Source organism: Rissa tridactyla, chromosome 6 (assembly GCF_028500815.1).
Source record: "Rissa tridactyla isolate bRisTri1 chromosome 6, bRisTri1.patW.cur.20221130, whole genome shotgun sequence".
Lineage (NCBI taxonomy): Eukaryota > Metazoa > Chordata > Aves > Charadriiformes > Laridae > Rissa > Rissa tridactyla.
In genome coordinates, this window is record NC_071471.1 from 18,695,587 (window position 1) to 18,717,804 (window position 22,218).

At 38.8% G+C, this 22,218-nt stretch overlaps 1 protein-coding gene across 6 annotated transcripts in view; it reads right to left on the bottom strand.

Moving 5' to 3' along the window:
- Positions 1-22,218, bottom strand: part of PIK3CB (phosphatidylinositol-4,5-bisphosphate 3-kinase catalytic subunit beta) — a 104,220-nt gene that overhangs the window by 43,920 nt on the left and 38,082 nt on the right. For all 6 annotated transcript variants that reach the window (XM_054206102.1, XM_054206103.1, XM_054206106.1 and 3 more), the window contains 2 exons: positions 17,370-17,489; positions 2,661-2,846 (listed from right to left, as the gene is read on the bottom strand). In XM_054206102.1, the coding sequence (XP_054062077.1) occupies positions 2,661-2,813 (153 nt within the window). In that variant the 5' untranslated portion in view covers positions 2,814-2,846; positions 17,370-17,489. The remainder of the gene's footprint in view (positions 1-2,660; positions 2,847-17,369; positions 17,490-22,218) is intronic.

A 22,218-nucleotide genomic window follows, 5' to 3' on the forward strand; every position in this document is an offset into this window, starting at 1 on the left:
TTTATCCCTATATATCATTATGTATTTACTTTGTCTTGTTTGTAGTCACTATCTTGAGGTTATTTTTAAGCAGCAACTTGTGTCCATAAATATCCCAAGGACAAAAAACATATAGGGACAAGTACTCTGAGGTGATGAGAGAAGGGCAGCACTAACCCTCCTCCTGATGCTTATCCTGGGATTGACCCAATACAGCCCTATTTGCAGTGAAGTTGCAGGAGGGATGGCTATCACTACAGTAACAAAGCACTTACTGATTTTGGAGGCAGATGTTGCACTGACCACCAAAATGTCACTCTCCTCCATCCACTCCTATAGCTTCCTATCAAAATCCTTCTCCATCAAGACACATCTATACTTTCCTTTTCCAGTAATTATTGTAATACATAGACAACAAATTCCCTGTTGCCTGGAGAAGCTTATAGTAAATTTATTTGTAAATTGCTGTCAGGCCACTAAGACATGCAAGCCACTCACAGAACACTAAATAACACTTCACTGAACGGAATACTTAAGTAGCAGATTACACCTTAAGTAACACCAATGTACCAAATACATAAAATATATCAAATCCTTAGCAGAAATCAAAATTGGAAGTAAAAAGAGCTCTTCCAATCTCAATCCTATTCAAATCTTTATCTGTCAGAATATTTTTATCCTAATTTTAAAAGTTTACATTTTCTGGATTTGTTTCTGAAACCTATTTTGAAATGAGAACTGCAGGATCAATAATGCAGTGGCAAAAACCTCTTCTCAAACAACTGAAGCTGAACTCCTTTTGCTAAACTGAAGACACCTGCATATATTCCCTAGATTTGTACAATGAATTCTGCTTTACAGTGATGTATTCCAGCATATTTTGCCTAGCTGAGTGAGACCTGAGCCTAGCAACTACCTTTGGTGTAGAGCAAAAATTCCAACTTCAAAGGTATCAAAGGACTAAATCTATTATTGCCTCCACGTTCTTCTCCAATAGCTAATTATATTGATTAAAAATTTGTACCTCGCCCCACCCCCCCCCCCCGCGCCCGAGTCGTCTAACTTCAAATTCCAGCTACTGGTACTTATTATATCTCTTAATGATTGTAAAATTAAAAAAGCCATGAAGTCCCTGGAACCAACTTCCACAGAAAGCAGCCATTTGCCATCACCCAAAGTACTGGCCTGGTAGAATTATAAAGTCTACAGAAATGAAAACTTCTTCTGCCCTCAAATAATTGGCTATTTTTCTTCTTTTATTTTAATCTTAACAGTTTGACGTTGAAGATAAACTCCTTATATTTGCACTCAAGTCCTCTATTTATACATCCAAGCGTCCACGAATTAGGGCTTGTCACAGCAATGTGGTAGGAGCAAAGCTACTCGTCCAGGATGCCATCAAAGTCTTTGTTATTGCTTTGTTTTCCAACACAGTGACTCCCAGGAAAGACTTCTGTAGTTATGATAAACATCCCTTTTCTTTGAAAAACAGCTAAATATCAACAGTACTTGTTTACAGCAGACAGCTTAGTTCAAGTCCCTTACTGTTGTCACTTGCACACTTGTTTTTTAAATTTTTTATCAGTTGAAATCACTATCAGCTCTTCCATTACCTTACCCACCAGCCAACCTGTAGTTGCCCAGGTTATCCTTTTACTAAAACTACAATGACGTTTTTCCAGTCAGAATAATTTCCAGTATTTGAGTATAGCACAAAATTTATTTCTCAGACCACTTCAATTTCTAGTCGCACTCTCGTTTCTTCTAAAATACTAAGTGATCCACTGCATAAAAAAAATACTTCAGCATCTAGAAAGTTTCAACTGAGGAGTACAATAAATTCTATGAAGCTACTACAGATAGAAAGAAAAAAATTTCTATAAAAAAAGTGAGTACTGTCAGACGGAATAGGAATGAAAAACAAGGTACTTATTTACCAGGCAATGCAATTGAATGAGAAATCACACTTTATTTTCTTTTAGAAGTTTATTATGTTTAAGGAGCAGACTACTTGGTGTTGTCATGCACCCACTACCTAATTCCACAGTAACTTGTCTAAATGCCCTCACGTGGCCATTATCTGATGAAAGATCACTAGACTATTCTTTAATATCTGTGGTTATTTCCTTACATGCTCCCCCCTCCTTTGATTTGAGTATTCCTTCACTTTTTAAGTGATGCCCTAGCAAGGCACTTGTACACATCCTTCAAGAAATGGCATACGTGGTTTTTAAAGCACCTATCTTTGATGTCAATCAAAGGAAGCAGAAGCACAATCTGTGACTATTATATCAAAAATCAAATTAGACACAGCATCTCCTGTTTGCCCACTAATCAGAGAAATGTTAAGTCAATGTATAATGTATTAACAGTGTGTTAAAAAAAGGCTTAGGTGTAACAATACGGTATTAATATAGAGCTATTAGAATAATCTCTGCTGAAGTGTAACCATCAGCAAGAAGTAATTTCTCCAAACCTTGCCATCTGCCCAAAAACATTCCAAACCCCCAGACATATATACATCTTTATTAATCAATCTGCTATGCATGTACCTTCAATACATTATTTTTTATGCCTACCCAAATTCATTACTTGATTTGCCAAAAGGCATATAAAAATCAGAAACAGCACTCATTCCAAATGTAAGTTAACTTTTAAGTTAATTGACCCTTTGGTATTACCTGTTTAATATGAGATATGGTGGCATCTCGAGGGACATCCAGGTTGATGTAGATTCCAGTGGGCAACAGGAAGTCCACAGATATTGAGCCATCAGCACCAATCTGTGAATCCACTGCCCAGATGTCAAGGCTGTCTGTCACGGCAGGAGGCATTATGGAATCTCAATAATATCATAACCACATGGCCTTGGGGAAAAAAAAATAAATTAAAATTCAGTATACTTAACCTTCTATAATTAGACACACATTTTAAAGCCTTTGGAAAGTTTACATAAGCCTGCTTGTACAGCTCAGCTTGCAAGTCTGGGGTCTCAAATGCAAACACATAAGCATAGTTTTACTCATTAATTCCACTTAGTATAATAAAAGCATTTGCCTGGTAAAGCACTATTGTTGAGATGTTTATGTCATTATGACAAAGTAATAAGAGAAAAAAATAATTAGTTAGAGGTTAGATAAAACAAAGTTAGAAATTCAATTTAGATTTTCTCTAAAACTATTTACCTACATAAAATACAATCAAAGCAAACTTCTTGGATGAAGCATGACAATATTTAATACGAAAACACATGACCAATTTCCTAATTTCATTTTTGCAAATTTCCCGTTAGTTGTCCACAAACATGGCCAGAGTGACACATTCAATTTGAAAGTCTATATTAATAGCAAGAAAATCATCTTCAACTTTACTAGAAAGTGACATTTTCCTCTAAAGACATTTATCTCAATTTGCTTTCAGCCTTAAAGAAAGATAGTCTTCTATGAATTTAACCCACTGTGTAAACTACAACCACTGCAGGGTAGAGGGGAGCCCTTTGTATGATCTACTTCAATTCACTATGCTGCCTCCCTCATTACTCATCCTTTGTATTTCAAAACATTTTATTTACACTTAATGCTACCACTAGTTTTTCTAACCTTCCAAGTTTTCTCTTTTGATTACCACTCTCTAAAGATGAGTCTTCCCTTCAATTAGTATTCACTTCAGTATTAACCACCCTCTTCATCCAGACAATGCTCTTCAGCTGACAAAGGGATGGGAAGTGTTGTAATAAAACACTACTGTAAATCACTTCTCCAATAAAGACAAGTCACCTCTACATCTTTCTAATTCTTGTTGGACACCATTAGATGTGGGAAATCACCATTTGTAAAAAAAACAAGCCAGAATGTGCAACCCCACTACTGTTACAGATTTCCACTACTTACATCACTCCTTCCCTTCTAGATCCCTTCCCTGCTCTGCTTAACTGGAGGTATTTCTCCTATTATAGCACCAGCAGAAAAAGCAGGATGTAACCAGTACGCTGGGCTGCTGTTCTTTATACATCACAGAGCAGGTTCAAACAAGCTCACCTGCACATCATAGAATATAATCATAGAATGGTTTCGGTTGGAAGGGACCTTTAAAGGTGACCTAGTCCACCCCCGCTACAACGAGCGGGGACATCTCCACCTAGATCAGGTTGCTCAGGGCCCCATCCAACTAAATCCAAACTTTACGATATGCAGGAGTTATCGCTTCATTTAGAGCAAGTCAAATTTGTTTGATGCTCCTATTTCACAGAAATTCAACTCCTTCACGATTGGTAGGCTTCCAAATCATATGCATCATTGTCCTTAACTGACAACAGAAACACAAAAGTGGTACTTCAGAAAGTCCCTCCGCAACCCCTTGCTTGATACAGACAGCTTGCAATGAAATAAATAAATAAGCAAGCAAGCATAGGGGAAAGCTGACTGTGCCCACACTGGATAATGGAATACACCAGCAGCACAAAAATCAACTACTGGAGAAGCATAACTTTTTATTGACAAACAAGTTATTAATATTTTGTATATATTATAAAGGGCTGTTCTGTGCTGACTTTTACTGATCATTGTTATCCAAATAGTACTATTTAAACCACCACTTTAAAGTATTCACAGGCCATCTCTGCCTTATTCAGTACTGGTTTCTATCCCTCCAGTTACCATTAATACATAAAATTACTCATCTGACAGTGGGAAAAATTCAGGAGAAGAAAACTTCCAGCAGAGAAAGAGGGTTGGCTAGAAAGAACTGAAGTGTCCTAAAGCTTACCAGTCCCCAGTGGAACAGCAAGTCCAAAACCCGCGTGGAACCCAGCTAAATATTCAAAGCAGCTATTTGGTACGGCAGCTGTGCTACCATCAGCTTGCCAGTTCAAAGCTGCCTTAGATAGGAGACAACACACTTGAGTCTCACCTCTAACTGCCACGTAAATACACTGAATAATGAGACTCAACTCATTTCAAAACCTTTCCATTCAGCCGTAGCAAAGTTGTGAGGATCCACACAAGCACGACAGCTGCCAACACATCTTGTTACCATATGAAATATGTGGATCACTTAGTATTTCACTTGTACTACATTAAAAAAAAAAAAGTAGAATTTTCACTAAATGCAAACAAAAAAACCTCTAACTTTCAGAAAGCATAAATACATAGAGAAAAATATTTTTCCTCAACAGAAACAACAATTAGGGCGCTCTTATCATCATCATCATTATCAAATAATAGTTTATCACCATCAGGTCCTCATTCCTCCCAAAAATCCACTACACTGCACCAGACTGAATCAAAACAAAAAGAACTGGAGGTGGGGGCGTAGAGCTGGTGAAAATAACAAACCAGGTATTAAAATATCTTATTTTAATTACCAGATCTTTATAAATCCATCCCTTCACTCATCAATGGATGCGGAAAGTTTAGCACAGCGTGTGATCTCTTAAATTGTCTAAAGGAAAGAAATAAACTTTAACCCCACCATGCAACACAGATTACGCTGTTAGAATAACACAACATCTACCAAAAAAAATCCAGAGAAAATGTGTGGTTCCTCATTACCAATCAGTATATCTTTAACAAGCTACTATTTAAATGGGATATTATTTCTTCTCCTCCATCAAGCTACTTCTACCCATAAAATACTGGCTGCAATTTTGTTGTAACTGACGACAGTAGCCACAGAAAAATCATTTGAATTATCTAAAATTAAATATTTTTCATACTTGAATGCACACACAGTATATTTTCAGTTTATTTTCTGTGGTCATAGTACCACCATTATAAAGCATTCCTTTAACAGGTAAAGCAGCAAGAAAACATTAATCTGTTCTATGTAGTTATTTTGTTCATAATTTATATTTCAATTCAGCATCTTTTCTATTTTCATCCTTTCAGGTGTTTTTCCACAACATTTGCAATTGTTGAAACCACTGTAGTATACCAAGAGTTTAAAATGTTTAAAGAAGCAAGACTTAAAAATGCCGTTACATACCCTATAACCTAGACAGCACAACGCATAGAGTTATAAAGTTCTTGTAAGATACTTGTTTATAATGACGGACTTCCAACACAGACCTCGGAATATTTTCAGTTCCATTTTCAATTAAAAAGGGAAGAGCAATTATCGCACCAATCTGAGCATGCTGGGAAGCTATTCTTGCTTTCAGGCACTTAAGATTTCCTTCCTCAAGGAAAGAGGCCAGTGTCTTCTACAGTCAGCACCCAGTTTCCACCCGTAGCTGACATCACAGGGGTCAAGAGAGAACAAGTATTTATACTGAGAATAACACTGCCTGCCAACGTAAGACGGCCGTGAGAATGAGTCATGGGCCAAACTGTAACATGTGTGGTGGCACTAGTGACTAACAGTATCACATCGAGTAACTGAAACAAAGGCAGAAAGCCATCTGGATGGGGAGCAATAGCACCAGAGACATTTTAAACAACTTCCAGCTAAAGGAAAAAGCCCAACAAGCAAAATAATAATAAAAAGTTATTTCAGGCTGTTAACCTCATAGCTATTCTTACCTACTGTCACGGTAAAAACAATTTCTCATACAAAAGAAGGAAGTAATTCAAACAGTACTTAATCTTGGCTACTGAAGTATTTAATCAATGATTATTTGAATTTAATAGCAACAAAGCCCAATAGTAAATGCTTTTGTAAGTCACAGGTATGTAGCATTGGTAGACAGCATTCAAACCTTCCCATTTGAAGTGTAAATTTTCTCTAAACTTTGACTTATGCATTTTAGATTTATATATATTTATGTGTGTGTATATATATACAAACTCTTAATCTCAAAACCAAAAATTTGTATTTTGATATACCAGCACCTCCAAAAGACACACAGATTAGGAAAACGCCTGCAAAATGAGAAAAAGAGAAAGAAAATTCAACATTCATCTTTGTATTTATTTATTTAACGTACACGAACAAGAAGCCCTACAAGACTTCTCAAACCAAACCAACTGCCTGCAACTTCTTCTGTCTATAAATCTGTACATGTGGTACGTGCACCCAGCATTAAGACTGAAGTGGAACAGCTATCGCTACAAACTGCCAACACCTAGGCTGTAAGCCTCCACACCGTGTCGTAATATGGTTTTCATAACCCACTCCACGTGAAGCTGTGGGAGAGGATGCCAGGCTCTGCGATGGCTCAAGGGCAATGCCTGCCTCCTGCCTCCCCTGCTCAGGGTGGACCAGCTCTGCTGCCCAGCCTTCCACCTGCTTCAGCGCACCTCAGCTCTCCTTGTGAGCCAGCTCAGCATCCAGGGGGAATCAATGATTAATTTTCTTTCACATTATCTAGTTGAATCAAATCACGGAAGGATCTAAATAGTGCCAGAGCCTCTGAAAGGAGAAGAATGGAAGCAGGATCTCCTCCTTTCATCAGCAGCAAGCCTCCAGATTGTGTCATAGCGCTTCAGGTAACTATGGCCTCAAGATGCGGCTTTACAACTGGCTAAAACTGGCAGAAGATCATACTGCCCATTCTGTCAGCAAAACCAGAGTATTGATCCAACTCAGATTTTAGGTATTTATCTTCTTTAAAGCTAGTTTTCATTCAAAACAGCTTTCTATGCAGGCACTCAACAGGAACACAGAAAGAAGGTGGTGGTAACAGTTAGCTGGGAACAGGGGAGGACCATCCCTTCTGACAGCAGCCCAGATTTTGATCAACCTCAGCAACACATGAAACAACACTTCCATTTGCTTTCAACAGGGAGAAAGGATTCCCAAATAAAAAACAATTAAAATTCTAAATGCCTCAAGCGAAATGAATACTTCATGCTAAGACAGTTCCAGCTAGGTAAAAGAGGAGGGAGGAATCTAGTGAACCACACAGTAAGTTACATAGTCATCACTGATGTCTTCTATAAACGTTCACTTGTGTTGACACTGCTTCACCAACAAACCAGACCCCCCATAGAAGCGACGCAAGCTATTTTTGTCTTCACTATGGATTCCTGCAGAGGGTGAGAATTTCCTCTGTGAAATCAACGTGAAAGTTACAGAATTGAATTTTCTGTTGTTCCTCTGTATTGTGATCTTGATCACAAGTTAATCAGACATTTTAAGCAGGAGAGATCAGTCAACAGACCACAGTCCCTGACCAGCTATTGAGAACAGCTGTGTGTTCCCAGGCACAGGGCTCTTGGTTGTTGTTCTTGTTTTGTTGGCAGTTGTGTGTAGGGGGGGTGTTTTTGGTTTTTTTTAAAGGGCTTACCATCTCTAGGCATGCAGAAGAATTTGCTCTAGTGCTAACGGCCTTATTCCAGAAGCCAAGAGACCGCATAAGCTTCCCCTACACCTCCCAACAAAAGTATATCTCATCATCTAACCAAAGAGACCACTAGGAAAGGAAAAAACAAACAATCAAAAAAAGGACTACCAGAAGAAGGCTGCTTCTTCATTGATTTTTATCAGGGTTTTGGGAAAGATGACAGTCAAAAGTAAGCTACATAAGTTTTTCTGTGAATTGCAGCCTGCTCTTTTTTTTTTCCCCCTATCTGAAACACGGAACTAGAACCACACGTGCCTGGGCTATACAGTGCAGGTACAAAAACGGCCTGTAAAAACAATGCAGACAACACTTCCAGCAAGCGCCAGTCACCAGCAGAACCACTGGAACATCACACGCTATCAAGTAACAAAACCCAGGCATTCAGAACACCCCCAAGAGTTACAAGACATCTTTCAGACTAAAGGATCAGGGTTTCAGAAGCTGTGGATACAAGTTGGGCTTACTAAACCATCCACTTAGAAGCTAATCCCATTTTGCTGAGGAGGCAAGCAAGACCAGTTGGTAGCAAACCCAATTCCATTGTGACTACTTCAGGACAAGACAGCACCGAGAGCCCAGGACTACCCAGTGGCAAAGGCTTCACACCACTCCTGTAAGAGCTGGCAAACTCAGTTTTACCTGCATTGAATATTTAACTTGCTCATGTAAAGGAGTTACATCCAGGAGGTGCGAATATCTGACATAAAACAGTGCTGACCAAGAAGGTACGAAGCACAAAGCGAAGCGCGGGAGAGATTGCATGAGGTTATCCTGAAATTAAGAGCTGAACAAGAGCATACTCAGAGAGAGCCAGCCTGTCTGGAGGCACTGCCAAAAACGAGACATGGAGTAACAATGCAATGAACTTCCCTTTGAAAAAAATTTATCAGATCAGCAAAAGACTTAGACTTTAAAAAGTACTCACAAATCCATATGGATTGTTATCAACACCCAATGTTAATCTGTGTCAGGTAAATTCTTCTAAAACCAACATTTTGTAGAATACACCAATTACAAAATTTCATACTATGTCATCAGCTTAGAATTCTCCTTTACTCGTGAACTCACCACAAATCTCCTAACACTCATCCTGTGAGGTGTATTTTTCTATTATTAAAAGAACACCAATTTAAAATCCAATGCAACATTCAATCTATTATCCTGAAGAGTAATCAAAAATAATACTGATAAAAGACAAGTAAAAGAAGCTGCAAGGAAGCTGGTAAACACAAACACCCACATAACACAGTGTTAGAGCAAAATTTTAGTGTCCTGTTATCTCTCACAGCATTTATTCTCCTGGGCTGCCTCATAGCACCAAGAAAATCTGGTCTTCAGACAATTCTTTAGAAGAGATATTGTACATCTGAAATGATGTCACCCATCCCAGAAACGTGGTCACAGTTCTCTCAGGATGAAATAAGTATGCTATCCCAAATAGATGGCAAAACGTTTTGGGGGGAGGAGAAGAAATCACTTGTCTATGAAAAAGTCAGTTTCCTTAAGAAATAAGTTTCTTTTACACCACGTCTTTCAAACAAGGGTGCATTTTAAGGGCACATAAGTATCTATAGCGCTTCAGGTTAAATACAAACCTGAAATTTTTTATTATTTTTTTCCACTAAAAACATGAACATTTACATAAAGGACAAATATCAGAAACTAGTTTGTTTTGATTATGCAAAAACTAAGAGCACTCTGCTTGTCCAGATTTTTGCTTTCTATAATAAGTTATTACAACTGTTTAGTATCACATTCCAGATGACCATCACTGTGATCAATACAGCTTTTTATCTACTGCTTCCTCTGTCATATGGCAGTGAAGGGGCTTAAAAAAAAAAAAAAAAAAAAAAAAAAAGAGGTCTTGCAGCAGTGAAAGCAGTTGGAAAGGGCCATCCTATCCAGACACACAAGAACAGTGTTTAAACAGTATCTTACTGTCCAGAAGAGACTAGATGACAATCTGACCACAGTAATCTTCTAGGAAACAAACGCAGCCTATCACGTAGTCTAAGTAGGAGAAACACTAAGAACTTACACAATATAATCATTGTAATCATTTTTCTAACTACGTAAACATCTAATACTATAAAAAGATGAGCAAACTATAAAGGAAATATTTGAGAACAAATAAGGGAAAAGAATGTAGCAGCAAAGATGGAAAGTCAGAGTATGCAGCAAGGTTTGTGTCCTGTGAAACTTCGGAGGTGTTTAAAAAAAAAAAAAAATCAAAGGAAAAATTCCTCCTCCTTTCTATTTAAAAGAATTCTGATTTCTTCTGAAGAGCCTGAAGTCAAATATATACATTAGATCAGCTTGCCAGTTCATGGCTCTGTAGAACTACATCCTCTTCTATTCCTGAAACTGTAACAAACTCGGAGCTGCTGCCACAGCCTGTGAGCTCACGGGGCCGCGACAACTGTTCTGCAGCCGACACACTGGCAGCAGTTTCAGAGCGTTGCATGGGACTCCCATTTTGCCGCCTTCCACTGTATTTATAGTGACTAGAACAGGATCACTTCAGACACCAGCTTGACCCCCACATAAGTCACTGCTTCCTGCAGTTTCACCGTATCCGTAGCTGACTGAGGGCAGCCTACAGTCAGCAGCAGCGCTGTTACGTTTTTCCCCTTGCTTGGCCATCCCCCGCCTCCCCAGCCACACAATGGAATAACAACATGAACAAACATTACTAGTTTTCCACCAGCTCATGGCCCTGCCTCACCCTGTGACAAGCAGGCACCGTATCAAAACCAAGGGTGGGGTGAGAACACCCTTGTTACCCTCCAGCAGCCCTCACAGGGATGAAATTAGGTGTAATGCGGAATTGCAAGCTAGGTTTGGTTTAAAGGTTTAACGTGACAAGAAGAAGCACCTACGCTAAGCAACGCATTTACTATTACTACAAAGCGTATTTTCTGCTCACTAGGCCTCACAGTTCATGCAGGATCAAGAGTGACCCTCTTTTAAAGATGGGACCTAAGGCACTAACGAAGTTTATTCTGTATGTTATTTCATACCATGCCACTGAAATTCCTATTTTGCCCTAAAGAGTGAACCCACTCAGGGTTCTGGCCTTCTGCAGCTGCACAGGTGAATTTCAATCTAAAGCGGTTACAAATTTGAAAAGTAAATAAAACCAACTTTTATAATTACAAATGCCTAAATCAGCAAAGCCAGGATTTTTTCACTCCAGGAACGTCATGGTTATCTATCTATAACAGCAAAGACTTTAAGAATTCAAGACATCTACAGCATAGTCTGGGAAGTTATTTTTAAAGATCATGTGCACTATAAATATTTCCCAGCAGTTTTAGTTCAACTGCCACATCAGCTGGCCCTATGGAATGGAAAATTAAGTGTCCATTTAGTCAAGATTCCTCCAGAAATCAGAATAAAAATATCACCATTTAGTTTTCTAAAAATATCTATGTATAGAAAACATGAAAGGTCTTATTTAAATGTCATTCCCTCACAGTGCTCAGACTGGTACCGAAAGTGGTCTCTCAGCTATTCGAGTCTAGATTCTCTCATTCTCCTCATGAAATATAGCTCATTTTCCACAAACAAAGATAACTCGATTAGGTTTTTTTTCCATGGTCCCTGATGATCTTCTCTTTCCATGGCCTGTTCATCTTCTGTAGCTTTTTATCTCTGCTGTACCCATAGCATTACAATGCAGTAAGTTTTAAAAACCAAAGCCAGGATTTTAAAAACGCAATGAAAGGTGTTTCTACTTTGATATTAATGCCTCTAAATAAAAGTGGCCCGGTTTTCAAGAAATGCTGAGCATCTGAATTTGGAATTGACTTCAATGGGACTTAGAGATAGGAAAAAAAGGCAAACACGTTAACTGGTTTCAAATTAAAATTTAATTTAATTTTAGGCAACTTGATTTGAACAGATGGTTAGATTAGATTACCTCTGGTCCTCCTTTCTTATGGAAATTATTTTATGATTCAACGAAAGTGTAATTTTAAAGCTAGCTGTAAGTGAGATTATTGTCTTCAGAATTTTTTTTCTGTAAAAAAGTCTACAGGTAGAGAACAACATTATTAAAATGGTATTCCAGACTCAGAAGACTTACCAGAACGGGTTTGAACAATGAGGATAAAAGGAAATTCTTACTCCTCATTGCTTTATACACAAGAAAGTAAACACAGTTCCCGCTCCCTCCAAAGATTATTCACGATGAACCAAATGAACGAACAAAACTTAGTCCCGGGTTTCTGATAGACTTCAGACAATTCTCAGGCAGCACATTACTCACAATGAACACAAAATACAAAAGTAACATAACAGCTTCTCACGACTAATTCATGACTATCCTTTGCTGTATCTTGAAATCACTATATAGATAACGTTAAAATCTATATATAAAAATAAGGAGTTTCAAGCCATCTTTTTGTATTGTACAGTTAAAGCGAGTTGCAGGAAGAAGAAAATCTTTCACATTTAAATACTACTGTCTGAAATTGTCTTTAGAAGCATTTGATCACTGGATCACACTGAAGCTGGGGCCATTATAAGAAAACATCCCCTTTCAGCTCACTGGAATCCAGTTCTGCATGGTCAGGATGGGAGGGAAAATAAAGAAATGGAAGAAAACAGCAGATTAGAAAGGCACTGTCACCTAAATAACAGTTAATCTGACACCTTGACCAACCGAGTTAGGGAGAAAAGAAGGAGAAAAGCTTCCAATGAAGTAAAAAGCTCAGTCAAATAATTCAGTATTCTACGTCAATTGGGCTGTGAGAACATATCTGGTACATTCACCTTTAGGAAAATTTGTAAACAGCGCTCTCAGATATTTTGGTAAGTTTTAAATAGCAGTAGGCAAAGCGGGACCTTACATGAAGACCAATGCATTCTGTATAGCATGCTCCAGGACGGGAAAATGAGATGAAAGATTTGGGAGAAGAGTAGACCTGGTTAGTTCACAACCTAGATAATTCACTTCAGATAACCCAGATCACTGGATATTCTATGTACTAGGGGAAGGCCAGCATGAAATGTTTGGATGTGTTGAGTTCTAATATTGGAAAAAGATCCTACTAAACACTTAAATGATGGGATGCTCACATGGATATTTTAAAACAAAAAATAAAAATAAAAATCAAGCCTAACAAGACAGGTGAATGGAGCTGGCACAAGGGAAGAAGGAGGACTGGCCAGTCAGACTGAAGGGGAAAGGAGGAGAAAGAGCTGAACCTTAACCCAGAAGAACCTTAAGCCAGAATAAAGATGTCATTTTAACACAGGTGTGTCAGACCGTTTCCTACAGAGCTGCGTAACTGCTTGTGCCAGCAAAGTGAAGATGTCAACAGAAGCAAGATGAGTGGTGGAAGAAGGGCAACAGCTTCTTCCAGCCCCAGGGCTGGCTTGCCACTTCACACTTCTTAAGCTCATTTTTAAAAACGTAGGTAAAACTACAGCCTAGAGGTCAAGCTATTATTCGAAAGACTATGTAATGTGTCTGTCATGAACCCAAGAAGATGCATTAATAATGTGGAGTTGTGTTTTTATTGATTTATTGTACTAAGTAAACTGCAGGGTCCCTGTTCCCCCACTGCTATGGAAGAATCATACAAGAATTCTTAACAGTCTAACAAAACAGTCTAAAAAAAAAAAACAGTCTAACAGTCAAAAAAAAAAAGGAAATATTAAGTCAGTATTAGTTCTGCTCGCTCATATTTTCTTGCCTGTTCTACCAGTCAGAGTCATTACTTGTTCCACTGTAAACACAGAGGAAAGGAGGAGTAAACATTCCACTTACAAGACATTTAAATATATAAATGGTTAATATTTCCTCTCCTTTTGAATTGTACAGATGAACCTAGACCATCAAATTTCACCAGCAGCTGTTTCCTTAAGCTATTAAAAATGTTACTTCTCTAAATTATGAGCTAGATGACTTTCTACTATAAAAAAAAAAAAGTTAAGACCAGAAATGGAGATTTTCCTATATAGAGATACCTCTTCACACAGGGACTAACAGATTCACTTTTCAATTATTTCTGATGTTTCAATCAAAACCTCTAGGAAAGAGGGTTATTCTCCAGCAGACAGATTGTGTGCATCTAGAAAGAGAGGTAAAAAAGTGAAATAATTAAAAACAGTGGAAAATTAATTAGGAGTGAAAGTTTCTCCTAAAAGGAGGGCACACAGACCAAACCCCAGAGCTATCACATAAGCAGACTGTGCTTAAGTCTCATACACAGAGATGCCATGCATACTCAAAGTTAGAAAGATGCCCGTTAAGGGAAAGAAAAAAAAATTACATGCTTCATCAGACTAGACATTCTTCCTGATTGGGTCAGTTTCTTACACAAAGCAATCTGGTCTGGATTTTTGCAGTTAGTTTTCTTCCAACACCAGCTTTGATGGCACCCACTACACAAATTCAGAGGCTGTTCACAGACGTTTTTTATATGAACAAGACTGTTCAATGCTGAACAAGCATTGACAGAAATCCAACAATTCATGTCTAGATGTATTTTGTGACAACTTTTTCATGACACTTATTCATAAAAGATAACCTGAAGTACAATGCCGTTTGGTAGAAAAGAATAATCCTAAAAATCACACACAATCAATACTTTTGTCATGAAGTTAATGGTAGTAAAGCCAAAAGTAGTCCTGGCCATTCATCATAAGGACGAAAAATAATTAAGATTATCTAAGAATCACAGACTAATTTAGGTTGGAAGGGACCTCTGGGAGTCATCTGGTCCCAAGATTATTTTCAATACTGAAGTTAAAGCATGTTGCTTAGGAGCTGCACGGTTAATTTTGAAAGTTCCCACAGCCTTCATGAGCAACCCACTCCAGTGCTTAACGACCCTCACAGCGAAATTTCTTTCCTTATGTTCCATTAAAATTTCTTTTCTTGTAACTTGTGCATTCTGCAACTTGCATTCTGTCTTTCCCCCCACCTCTCAGACATCTGGCCACATCTTCTCTGTAATCCTCCTTCAGGCAGTGGAAAACTCTAGTTAAGATCTTTCCTTGTCTTTCTCCAAAGGTGCTGCACAGCCACACCCCCCACCTCGAATGCCACATGCTGCAGCCCCCTAATCACCTCTGCATCCCCCGTTTGCCAGCATCCCTCTTGTTCTGGAGGGGCCAGAACTGGAAACAGTGTTCTGGATGCAGTTTTGGAGGTCCTGAGTGGAGGGGAATATAGACACTACTCGGACTTTATTTTCATGTTTTTAGTACTTTAAGGAAGGATTCAAATTGTAAAATGCTTTGTGATGATTGAAATCTGTACAAGCATACACAAACATCCAAATCAAAACAAACGAACAAAAAACGATTCAAAAATATTTCCCCCAAAGGAACAAAACAGAATCGACTTTAGGTTTAAACATCTAAATTCTCTAAGTCCCTCTAAAAAAAGGAGGGGGGGGAATACAAGTCTACTGGCTACTAAACACATGAGCAAGTTCTGTGCCTCGCATCAGCCTGTACACAATGATTTAAAAGTTAATAAAAGCTGTCTCTAGTGGGCATTTTTCATTTCATTTCTTTGGAGAGCTTGGTTTCAACTTTATTGCTCATCTGTTTCAGTAACTGGATTACCAGAGTCAAGAATTAACTTGTCAAAGTAAGTGTGTAAGCAGCAATTAAGTATCATTTTATTTGGATATTGTGACAGGTGCCTGTACTTCTACTGTGTTGTTTCGTGAGTCAGTAAAAGACAAATAACTTCATACAGCCCAGTTTCTGAAAGCTTCAGAGGTCAGAGTTCAATTATCAGGTGCTACAAGAACCTTTTACAAGAATGTTTAGGGGCCACCTGACAGAGGGCCCAGATCAGGGACTGATACAAATTTACACATGCTGAATTAAAATTGTAGCATTTGCTTCAAGTAGTTAGAGAAAGGAAACTAACACACACATCATGTTTAATTGAAATGTCACAATAATTTATTTCCTGCCTTTAAAAAAAAAAAAGTTATCAACCCAAACGTGTTATTCTGCCAGTTAAAAACACTTTGGAAAAAATACCAAGTAGGAAAAGTTCACCTTGTCTGACTAGGTTTCGCAGACATTTTCTACCCAAATTATGACACCATGTACACATCCCTTTTTAAAGAAGAAGCTAAGAAGAGTCATTTCCTCTTGGCAATAAAGCAATAAGCCAAAATCTACTTGTTGTAAACTAAAACCATTTCCCACCCCCTTTCAGTTCTAATGGGCAGATATTTTTCATTCCTAAGTACGCATTTAAGTGTATTTCCAATGACTCCTGCAGAATTCCATTCACATATCACAAAGCATGAGCAAAATCTGCATCAGAAAGAAAATTATGCAGATTTTCCCTGGTTTCTAACCTCTACAAGAATATGTTTAAACATATTACAAACAAGGTGATAGAAAAATGGTTACATTTCCCATCACAAGCAAGCGAAGCACACAGAAATTAAGAATTATACTGTATTAGTATATAAATGTTTAGGTATCTAGTACCAAAAGGTGCAATCCACAGACCCTGAGTTAGGTAGCTAAGCTTCTTGTGTCATAAATGAGACCCACATCTCAGCCTAGAATTCACAAAAGCTATAAGTTAACTAGAAACAGTGAAGAAAAGACATATCTGAGATCCATAAATTGAAGGCTTATGCTAGTTTGATGGATGATGGACCTGCAATACAAGACAAATACTAAAAATACTGACAACAAAAACATCAAAGTCACACAGAAAGTGCCAGGAGTGGGAAGTTACAGCCAAAAAACAATTACACTTCCAAATCCCCTGAAAAATACAGGCAGAGCTTCAACTTCTGCCAGTAAATCGTGGGTGATACACAATTACACCTATACCAGGCCACTTCCTGCTCCAAACCATACCCAGAATACACAGGAGCCAAGGGAAACATCCGAAGCCCATCTACATTTCATAAGGTGCAATTGCTTCCAAGATGGGAGAGGCTTCAATAAGAGTCCAAAAGAGTGCCCATCACCAGCTGATCAACTGAAATGACTAAGGAGTCACTCATTTTTTTTAATGCAACTATAACAAAGTTAAATAGAATAACAGCCTAATAACCATGCTACTGACTTTATAAGCACAAAAACTCAACCCAATAACCGTAATACTTACTCCAGAGAACCCGTTCCTGTTTCAGTCTGACTGTGTAGTGAAGATACTTTTATTAAACATCGTTTTCTTGCTATCACCCGTGTTTTCTCGGAAGGTTCCACAAGATGAACTAAATGTAACCTAAAAAAGCAAAACACAACATATTGTAATTAACCAAATGAGAAAACAAGCAATTTACAGTTAGTTGGTTTAATAGCTCTATAAACTTTTTGTGCAAAAATATCTAATTAACCACACATTTTCATTCTCTTCTAATATGGTACCATGTTCACATTACACAATCTAACAATTAAAATAATGTCAAGTCCTCAAACTCTTGGTTACCAGAAAGAAAAAAGGAAAGGAAAAAATATGTAGAAGATGCTAATTATTCTAACAATATAGGTATCATAGTCATGAATTACACAGCCAAAAACATTTTTTAGCTGATACAAATATTTTTAAATTTTTGTACACAATTTAGATCAGATCAACAGATGCCCATTGCAACTAAAGGCAAAAGAAAGGGAAATAGAGTTGCTGTCACTCTCCTGACCACGTATTCTCTTTTACACTTGGCTGTAAGCTGGTTTTTGTTTTGTTTTTAAGAAGAGCGTAATGCCATCTTTGGTTTTATAGTGGAGAATTTGATTTGATGACACAAATGATCCCATCTTCCTATTCACACTTCAACTTGTGAAACAGCAGGGGAAAGGTTCCATAGGTCTGCTCTTACCAACACCCTGCAGACGTACAGTACAGGACAAAATATCTCCACATAGCCAAGACACCACCTCCATTTAGCTCTGCCTTGCAAACCAGGCTCTCAGCAAAGTGAAATAAAGGAAAAATATTTAAAATACCCTTGAGAACAAAGCGGTGCTATCAGTTTGCGCTGATATTATCTACAGGTTTGTAGGCCAAGCCACAAAACACAAAGCATGTAACTCTGCTCCTCCTCCTGTAAACAATTGTTTTTCTAAACCACACTAAGTAGTCCACACTGTGCTTGGAGGACTCAGCCCAGTACAGGGACCAGGAACAAGGGCTGTTGTTCCCTCTGTCCCATACAGAGCAGAACCTCTCTGGGGATCAGCACATAGAGCACTGTGAAGTAACTTAGATTTCTTCAGTGGCTTTGAGGGAAAAACAGTTGCTGCCCCGTTTGCTTAAGTCTGAAAAAATTAAGTTACCGCTCCATGGACAACCTTTTGAAAACAACTGTGTGGTGCATAAAGGTATGAACTAGTCCAGAAACTTCTCATGATTAAAGCCTAGGAGCCTACAGCAGGCAACACCCAAAGAGGAAGACTACAGGAAAATGAAGGCAGACGTACACAATGTAGAAATTGCAACGACAAAGGAACAGTGTGAATCTCTCATAACCAATGCTGAAGTACCAGTCTGGCATTAACGTTTTACAGCCTGTCAATATTTGTGTTTATGGGGTCACAAAAATCAGAATCGAAAGTGAGCGGCCAGAAGGCAGGAGCTTGGGAGGGGGTGTGAAATGCATCATACTACAGATACAAGATAAATAGTCATTACTTCCAGAACTTCCACCTGAGGGCACAATCTTGCATGATCTGTTGCCCCTCAAAGGGGGGACACAGCGTATGCCTGAAAGACCATACCCTGGGGCGGAAGCAGGATGTTATTTTAACTAAAAATTGGATATCCAAACCTTCTAGAGGTCTCTGGCTAACTAGCCACCTGATGACAAATCAGACGGTGGGAGCCTAACACACCATTCCAAATTCATAGGAAACCTTTCATGGGAAACCTACCAGCACCGACGTAGCAAAGAATGGTGTTTTGAAATTGCATATATGCCTCTCCTGGTATATACAATATAAGTTTACCCTAAGAACAACAACCACTTCCATAGAGGTTGGCAAACCACAGAAAGGCCTCCTAAAAGCAATGTGGGAATCACAGGCAAACTGCACAATACTAGTTTTCTAATATCAGCACTAATACACTGGAAAAAATTGTGACTTTTTCCTTCCCTATACCATACTACCTACCCATTTTATTAAGTTCATAAATGGGAACAATGTGTAACACAGATGTGTTTCTCACATTTTTGACTAACTGCATTTGAAAAAAAAAAAAAAAGAAAATCAAACAAGGCTGGTACTAAAAAAAAAGAAAACAAACCAAACCTGCACTTTGTGAAATAACTCAAGTACCAGAAGAGAATGCAGGCAGTCATTTTGGTGCTGCAATTTCTGCTTAGAGCCTTCTTCTGTCTCATTCTTTCCTTTCTCTTCGCATCATATAGTGCAAACTGTGACCTGGAACAGGAGACAGCTGCTTGGCTCCTGTCATGCTTGAAATCATTCCTGTCTCGGACAGCCAACCTCCTGCACTGTATCCCTCTCTAAGCCACTGGCGAGCCAAGGGGAGCTAACGCTCCTCATACCTTATTCAGAATTTGGTGAGAAATGAAAGAAATGCGTATTAGCACAGTGGGAAATGCACTGGCTTCCAAACTGGGAGTCAAGCACATGCATGAAGCCCAGAAAACATTTAGGGTCCATAAACTGTACACATTGAACAAACCAGTAAGTTGTGAATAGCTCCTATCACAGTTTATCAGTTCCCGTGTTCTCCACAGCCTCTTGCTTGCTAGATTTCTGCTGGATTCCCTATGGCTCCCCATCCTTTTCCCCCTCTACTCTGCCAGTAGTTTGCATCTCCACTGCAATTCGGACATGACACTGACAACAGGCTTCCTGCTGGTCCTCTGCAATCAGCTGTACACTGAGGACAGCTAGGGGAATGGCTAGTCCTCCAGACCTTACAACATTTCTGGTGCGTACAAACTACCCACTACTATATTCAAGCATTAGAAACAAACCCTTCAGTACAGGATGACAGTGTGCAGCTTTCTTTTTCTAGCTAACCAAGCTTTCTTGTTTTTCAGACCAGCAGAACAGAGGTTATGAGAGATGGTTATCAGCGTAACTGCAGACCACATCATGGTCAACCTTTCATATGCCAGTCAGTACACTTTCTACCTTCAAAGCATGAGTGGAAAATTTTTCAAAGGCTGGTGACTATGTCACCTAACAAAGCAAGGTACAAACCCAGCTGGCCTTTTAACTACTGTGAACAGCTAGTGACAACTCCAACTACAGAAGAAACGTGCAAGCATAATCCCTGGGAACAGAGTAAAGATCAGAAAAGATTTGAAGCAACTCTCTCAAGCGATGAAAACAAACCAAACTGATGAGCACCCACCTTTTCCCCACTGCATCGCTCTGGGGAACATGGGAAACCTAGAACTGTCACCTGGACATTACCAGTGGGGCCTCCTTGATGGGTCGCTCTTGACCATGAGCTCAGCCAAAAACACAATACAAAAACACCTTGGGCACTTGCCCTTGGGTCCACCCCCATACCACCTCTATAGAAACTGCCACCACGGACCTAACAGCAATCCTATTCCACTTCAGCTTGCAACTTCTGCATGAGAAATTGTGTTTTACAAAATAATCATTTTCGTGAATCCTTTCATTACACCTTTATTACACAGATACCGGTTTTATGCAAATCATAACTGTTTTAGAGAAAACATTAACAATCTTAAATAATTCAGGAATCATAGAACTGTGTGGTGGCAATCAAAATGCCTGTGACAATATAGTAAAACTTTCTACAGTTCCATAGGTACCCTCTATACTTCTTCATGTCCACAGAAACACTGATGAACGTATGACCAAAAAAATTGTACCAGAAGGGAAGAAAGGGGGAAAATGTATAAGACACTTTTGCCTAAAACTCCTGTGTGGCATCTAATGTAAACCAGAAACAATTATAAGCCAGAGAAGTAACCCACTCACAAAGAAAGAAAAAAAAAAAAGAAAAAAGAAAAATTAATTCATAAGCAATATAAGATGCCGCATAGAAACTACTGGGCTAATTGTGGCCCTATGGTCTTCTCCTCTATAACAATTTCTGGACCCATCAGACAAGCTCCTGTTTGTTAGAAAGAATACTCTGTGTTTGCTTTAGGATGAGGAACTCTGAGTAGGCTGAATGACATGATGCAGCAGTTTCTGGAGTATCTTCCTCTCTGCAAATAAACCTCCTACTCTGGAAGACGCACTGAGGAAGGCATCAGGACCAGCGCTGAGAGCACGAGGAGATGTTTTAGACATTGATACATAGAGAAACGTACTGCTAGGGCATTTTATAGCTTCTGGTTCACTTCTTCAGCTACCTCAAAGCCGTCTCGTGCATTTCATGCTCTCAATAGCACTGAAGACCGGACAAGCGAATGTCAAGCTGAATTAGCTGCTGTCACAGCCACTCAGCAACCAAGAAACTCGCCATTTCACAGAGTCTCAGACAAGAGAGGATTAACCATCAGCAAATACACCAAATACCTTCAAATCAAAAAAACACTGAGAAATATAAAGCAACATTCTTTTCCCTCATTCCCCAATCCTAAATTTCAACAATACCAGGTGCAGAATTCTTCAGGAACTTTCACTATCAGTAATTAAGCCATTACAACCCAAACTCAGGAATTAAAACTGTAAGAAAAGGAATTTGCAGCAGTGCACATTTGGCTAAATCACAGCAACTTCCAACTTCCATATATTGGGCATCATAGTGCAAATGTTGAAAATGCAAGTTAAAGCTTGAATCTGAAAAAATTATTTCTTATATGTTGTGTAGCGCTCTGTGCAGACTGATCCACACAGCAGAACTGTATGTAAGCATCATTACGGAGCGTCCACAGTCTCTTCAACAGCAGAGACCAGTTTTGACCTTTTAAAGGTGGCACTTATTTCTGCACTAATATCAAGAGTAAAAATATTTTATTGATATGGACAGCGTACTGCTACACACACAGCAG